The sequence below is a fragment of the Salvelinus alpinus genome, chromosome 18 (genome assembly GCF_045679555.1).
Source record: "Salvelinus alpinus chromosome 18, SLU_Salpinus.1, whole genome shotgun sequence".
NCBI lineage: Eukaryota > Metazoa > Chordata > Actinopteri > Salmoniformes > Salmonidae > Salvelinus > Salvelinus alpinus.
Window position 1 is genome coordinate 18,608,093 of NC_092103.1, and position 7,139 is coordinate 18,615,231.

The following is a 7,139-nucleotide window of genomic DNA, read 5'->3' on the forward strand; positions in this document are numbered from 1 at the left end:
AGTATGTAGGCCTAATTTTCCACCTGTAGATATAGCCAGAATTAACAGTGGGTGGGAGGTGAATAGTATTATTCTGTTACTGTATCAGATATGAAAATAATACAGTGCTATTATAATGCAATCCTTTTCAATTTGATTATATTCTGTTGCATTTTCCAACTATTAAAACAGTGCAGAAGATGTCCAAACTGATGCGTAAAGGCGCATAGCTTTCTGTAAGCATAAGTGGAGGCTACTGTCAAATATAATGTAGGCTACAACATGAAGGACTCTTAAGGCTACTTAAGGCCATAGTATTTGCTAAACATGTGACCTCCTTTGCACTTCATACCAATTGTCTCTTTTATCCATGCATTTTAATAATTTGACCACGCGTCTTGCTATAGGTTAATGCAGTGGTCACCAAACTGTCAAGATCACTTTCGCAGTCAAAAGGCAAGCCGAGATTTACAGCTCAGATGTTGTTTTTTACATGAACCTAATAAAAACAGTTATGTAGGATTGAGGTTTATGCAGTAGGCCTAATACATTTATGGCATTTATGCCTGGCCTGCAAACATTGTTCTTCTCAGACTATATTACATTTCAAAACTCGAGCTTTGATAACAAAATAGATCAGTTGTTGTAGCACTTGCGAGGCACAGCTGAGCATAAATCAAAATACTTTTTTATTTTACTGGACTGATGGTAACTGAATCTGATGGTCATGGGTGCTTTCAAGACAACTGGGAACTCGGGGGAAAAAACGAGATCAAATCATGACGTCAGTGATCTTCAGGTCGGAAAGTCATAGCTCTTGCCGCGTTCAAAACAACCGGGAACTTGGAAAAATACAAGGTAAAATCATGACTTAAGTCGGAGCTATAGAAAGAGGCCTGAATTCCCGAGTTGGAATTCCAAATTGGATGACCATTCAAATAGATTTTCCCAGTCGGAGCTTTTTTTTTCCCGAGTTCCCAGTTGTTTTGAACACATTGAGGTTGGAAGTCTGAGATTTCTGATTTTCATCGATCTAAACAGATGCCCGAGTGTCCGACTTAGAATTCCGAGTTGGATGACAGTAAAAAAATAAAAATCCCATTCGCATTTGTAGCCTACTCTGTAACTTAACCCGTTTCTGTTTTAGGACCTAAGTGTCCTCTTTAAGTATACTGTGCATTAATTGTACTTTGTACACACATCCAGATACTCAGCTCGTTTGTTTGGTGTCTTTTTTAGCGATCAGAGAGTTTCACTGAACACTCATTGTCAGACTCATTGTCTCTCAAATACATTGTTACATTTGTTGTTTAGCTAGCTAGCATTTTTTTTGCCATATTAGCATTGACATGAAATCAGTCAAAACACCTCAAAACAAGACATGGTATCAATAACAAGATACAATGATAATGAGCCACCTACCATTCCCCACATGGCAGCTTCTTGTCATTGTTGCTAGCTATCTGACTGTTCAGAATCATGACAACGTGTGGTTTGGGGCAACATTGATGCACACACATCATTTTCGTGACATTATCAGCCCACCCGTCTATAGGGACTGTAGCCTATTAAGCCCATTCTTAAAATGTTGGATAAAAAAAGTAGGCTGAAATTATGAGAGTATAAAACTATTGACTATAAAAGTGTGGTGTTTTTTATCGATTTATACAGCTTCCCACTGGCACAGACATAAATTCAATGTCTATTCCACATTGGTTCAACGTAATTTCATTGAAATGGCGTGGAAACATCGTTGATTCAACCAGCGTGTGCCCAGTGGGTGTGTCATATATAAAGCATGTTAGATTAATTTGCATACAGGGAATCTGGTCACAAATATGGACAATGTGAGCAGATAAGAGACATATTTTATTTACATGTGTAGACGCAACAATTTCAATCAGATAATGTTTAGAGAGAGATGAGTGAGTTGTGTCTGCATGTTTGATAGCAGGCTGAATCCAAATGATTCTCAGGGCATCCTACTGTATATGTAGCTTTACAGTACGTCAGAGGAAGAGGGCATCTGTCTCTGACACATAGTTATCTAAGCTGTGGCAGCAGAAAGCCTCACATTTATAATTCCCGGCGGATTCTGAGAACTCCAGAAATAGCTTAGGATGGCAAAATCTACGTTATTAAGATTGGATTTACCTAGAGCCAAGCCCCAAAATAGGCTTTTTAAAAGGTTAATGCAAAGAGGCAACCTTGGTAAGGCAGAGACTGAGTCTCCTCCTGTCGTTATTCGGGTTTAAGATTCATTCACAGCTTGTGACTCTGGAGTTGAAGTGTGAAGATTCTAACAAGCTGGAGTGGAGCTTGGGGACTTTCATTGGCATTCAAACCATTCCAAGAACAAAAACGTTTTTTTTTTTTTACCAGGTTAATGGACTTTTAACCCAAGTGCTGTGGAGGAGCAACATCGGTTATGGCATTCCCATATCTGCAGAGAGGAAAAGTGCCAGCCCCGATTTGTCATGTAATTACTGAGGTCTTTCAAAGGGGGAAGCATAATGTAGCCTAATAGGTCTGCACCACAGAGATTTTTTAGATTAAGGCCTTTGTCCAACTAGAGGGTAATTGAGATAACGATCGTTGCGCACAATACACATTACCATTAGTATTCAGACAGGATGTTTTAATTTGTTTAAGATAAAGTGTTAATGTAAGCAAGGTCAATTGAACACAATGGAACAATTTGATTTAATTGGCAAAACTTTAATTAACACTTTTGAAAATGAACATGGATGACGAGTCAGTATTTTAATTTTGTGGAGTCTCTTCGCTCTGTCTCTGTCATTAGGCGAAGCCACTCCATTTCAAACTTCTAAACCGTCAAAGCGGTGGCATTTCATTGTCTGCTTAATTGCTTACCCTAATTTGCTTTGCTTGCATTGTCATGGCTCCATTGTGCCATGATCAGATTAACCAGGAACTGTAATTACTTTGTTGTAACCACCACCAATGTACCACACTCACCGCTTGTTTTAACTTTGTCATCTTTATTTTCCCCTCAGAATGAATACACGTGTCCCCGACCATTACCTGGAGCTTGGCTTGGAGACGTACCCACCATTCACTAGAAGATGTATGTTTAACCAGCCCATTGCTAACTTGCAGAGGAATCAGGCCCTACAACACTACAGCTTCTCCATTACTGTCTGTTCTGATCCTACAGTGGCACTCTCTAAACGTCTACAAACACACTTCAAAGTATACCTCCACGAGCCCATTCACAATCTAATGTAGGAGCAAGAATGACTTTCATGATTTCTATCACGCTGAATATTTATGTTTTCTTTTCTTTTACAAGGTCTCTATACTCTTTCTGACTGGTTCTGCCCTAGGACAGTGTTCATCCAGCTATGACCTAGGTTGCTGTTAACGCACCGGCCACTTTAACCCTTTGATTAGCCAATTGTGCTAGTCCAGATTGAGGGGGGTTGAAACACTTCGCGTCTGCAGCACCTCTCTGACCGTTGCCATGGAAACATGGGACTTGGCGTGTGACACAATGGGAAGTGGAACCCTGTCACTCTGCTGGAGGCTGGCGACGTGGAAATGGGCTGTGGAGCTTAAGGAACATTACATCTAATGAAGGTGACAAGTGGACAGGGCTGTGACCGCCCAGACATTTCACAGTGAAGTTTCAGCCCAGCCATTTCCATGATTTTTCTTTGCTGTTGAACAACCCATTATTTGCAGCTGTCGTTTCAAAAAATATTCATAATTTCTATTCCGTCAAGATGGCTTCAAAATAAGCTATCTTCTGATTTGCGGCTCAGAAGTATTTATGATAATTTTGTTTGCTTTACAAGTTTACAGTGTGCACCTGTCTGTTGAGTAATATTTGAGTTAAGCTGTCATTGTTCATCTAGTCGCCTGGGGAGCTGGAGGGAGTTTTCTAAAACATCTGACGATCTACTCTGGAGAACAACTGATCCTCTTGCCAATCACACCTGGTGGAGGACTCAATCTATTCCCAGACACACAGACAACTCTAATTACACACCTTGGCCCATAATCAGGACAGGAAATAAAATAAAAAGTCAAACTGAGTCTCAAACTTCTCAACTGTAGTATATGTCTATTTCAAGAACAAAAAATGTACCGTCTCTCTCCGACAACAAAAGCCTTTAGGGGTGGGTGTTTTGTGTGTCTGGGCTCTATTCAGTCAGCGTGATTGAAATTTAAAGGCAATGTTCCCACGTTAGTGTAGAGTTCATTCACGGTAAACGCTGCATATGTCGGCTCAATCGTAAATTACCTTTACATTTTCATTGTGCAATCTGTAACGCTTCAGCAATACAGATTGAATCCAGCCCTCTGTCTCGTGGGGACTGGGGAGGACTCTATCTGTGGTTGTTCTGTCACATTAAGAGAGGACCAGAGGATTTCACAAGGAAACCATTTCAAAGCAGAGTTCCCTCTGGGATAATACTCACTGATATGAGACTATTGCCATAGGGTCAGAGCACTAGAGGGATGGATGTTCTATATCCAATCAGCTCTTTTGTTTGTGTGTGTGCGTGCGTTCATTCATTGGAATGATGAACGTTCCAGAGAGGATTCCTTGGATTCCTCTGTAATCTTTGAAGATGGACGAAGCCTCAACTCTCTCCTGTTCTTATAGTACTACAGTGCTCTTCTGCCAAATCAACGTGCGTGTCTGTGTGGGTGGGTGTATGTGTGTGTATCTGTAGTGTGTCTTCATGCATGAGTTTGTTTGCATTTCTTGATAGTGTGTTTGAGCAAGATACAGTATTATGTGCGTGTGCCACAAATACAGTTCATGCCACTTCTAACAACTTATGAGTAACGCTGAATACATGTGACAACATCAAAATCTCCTTTAAAAGGATATGTCAAATCCCATTTAACACTAGAACCGCTGAGCTTCTCAGCATACAAGTACACTATAAAAAAAAAAGAAGTGCTATCTAGAACCTAAAACGGTTGTTCGACTGTCCCCATAGGAGAACCCTTTGAAGAACCCTTTTTGGTTCCAGGTAGAACCCTTTTGGGTTCCATGTAAAACCATTTCCACATGGAACTCAAAAGAGTTCTACCAGGACAAAAAGGGTTTTCCTAAGGGGACAGCTGGAACCCTTTTTTTTAAGTGTACCCGCTAGAGAACGGTGACCCATTGAGATTCATCTACTGTGTTGTTATCAACCTAAATACCTGTAAATACCAACATAAAACTACTTCAACATGTATTTGAAATACATTTTATCAATTAGATTAGTAGTAAGTAATAGAATCCATTATCAGATTATTTTTTACAAAGGACAGTTAAAACATTCTGACAGCTGAGCAATGTAAAATACAAATATTAAGGGAAAGTCAGCGATGAAGCAGGATGTTGCTTTATTTTAATTACAAAATCAAACGGCAGTGGGCGTTGCCCTTTGGCAGTTCTAGTGTTCAAAGGATGTATTACATTTGAGTGTGTGTGCTTGTGTGTACAGAGAGATTGCGAGGGATGGGGGAGTCATTAGTTTCACCTGTTTTGTTCTTCGTATGTGTTTAAAATGGGGTTGAGCTTGGAGGTGTTTTCCTCGTCAAAAGAGTATTAATGGATTTATACACTGAAAAGATAACTATTTTGTACTGTATATTTCTGCTTTCTCCCCCAGAACATTTTATAATTAACTGTACTATTTGTTCACTGAAAACTGTTCTGTTTTATAATGAAAATGATGTCTGAGTCAATGGTGAGCAATATAAATTGATAAAATGGAAATGTCATTGATCCTTTTTTTCTACCATACTGTAATGGAAACCATATACATTTGTTACAGAGCTGTTCTCCAGCATATGGATTTTCAGGGTGTACATTAAATAATAAAACTGAAGGAAACGTGAGCATGAGCACACCAACTAGAGAAAGTGTGAGTAGTCTTTGGATGAGCTTGTTAGTAGCCTGTGTGTCTGTGTGCATCTGCCTGTGTATGTCCATACGCAGTTATTAAAGATGTATGAAGTTGTACGATGAACTCGACGCACCTGCTAACTACCAAAAGACCAAGACATCAGCACTCTTCACAAGACATGAGTGTTACTGAGAGTACAAATGACTTGACTGCCGCACAGTATGCTTATTTGTAAGTTTGGTCTGTGTTTATGCTTGATAGAGTCCATTCTATTCCACACACATCTCTCCTGTCACATCACCATTAGCTTAATTAATTTTGGAGCATTGACGTCTGTTCGACCGTATACTGTGACACACCATGGGCACCGCTCCGCTGCACCAACCGCTTTACGCTCCATGTACCATAGCATAGCTTTTCTCAAGAGGGGGCCAAGTTTGTGAATTTGCTCGCGTTTAGCTGCTCTTGAAACGTGTGTCAAGCTGTCAACTCAGAGGTCCAGATGGCAAATCTGCCTGGTGTTCCCTGTGGCATTTCTTCCTCCACTCTCACTCTCTCTCTCTCTCTCTCTCTCTCTCTCTCTCTCTCTCTCCCTCTCTCCCTCTTCCTTGCTCTGCGGTGATAGTGACACAGACAGAGCGCTGTGTTGGAGAGACCACACCAATTGAATAATGCATGAGGCTGTATAGTGTTGACCAGGGTCCAGACCAGACAGTTGGCACTTCATAACGTTTCCTCCTCCGGAAGGCCCCCGAGTGAAGATGTTCAACTGTAGGTGTTATGCTCATTGATAGGAGACCAAGGTGCAGCATGGTAGTTTTTCTTTATTAAAAATGACACCAAAAAACAACAAAATACAAAAACGAACATAAAGCTATATGCAGGGCAGAAAGCAACTACACACAAACAAGATCCCACAACTGAAGGTGGGAAAAAGGGCTGCCTAAGTATGATCCCCAATCAGAGACAACGATAGACAGCTGCCGCTGATTGGGAACCAAACCCGGCCAACAAAGAAATAGACAAACTAGAATGCCCACCCAAATCACACCCTGACCTAACCAAATAGAGAAATAAAAAGGCTCTCTAAGGTCAGCGCGTGACAGTAGGGTAATATACTGGTGTATACCAGTGGAAGCTCCTCAGAGGACAAATCTAAATAGTAAAACATTAAAAGAGTTATCCTTTTTAGATAAAAACGAAATATATTCAGGTCAGCAAATAATTGATTATAACACACTGTTTTGCAATGAAGATCTACAGCAGCCTCAACAGCACTCTGTA

At 40.5% G+C, this 7,139-nt stretch overlaps 1 protein-coding gene across 2 annotated transcripts in view; it reads left to right on the forward strand.

Moving 5' to 3' along the window:
• LOC139543939 (leucine-rich repeat transmembrane neuronal protein 4-like) overlaps nucleotides 1–5,877 on the forward strand; it is a 69,427-nt gene extending 63,550 nt beyond the window's left edge. For both annotated transcript variants that reach the window (XR_011668774.1, XM_071350498.1), the window contains exon 3: nucleotides 2,997–5,877. Coding sequence is in view for 1 of the 2 variants with exons in the window: in XM_071350498.1 (XP_071206599.1) it covers nucleotides 2,997–3,062 (66 nt within the window). In the remaining variant the exon portion in view is untranslated. The remainder of the gene's footprint in view (nucleotides 1–2,996) is intronic.
• The last annotated feature ends 1,262 nt before the right edge of the window (nucleotides 5,878–7,139 follow it).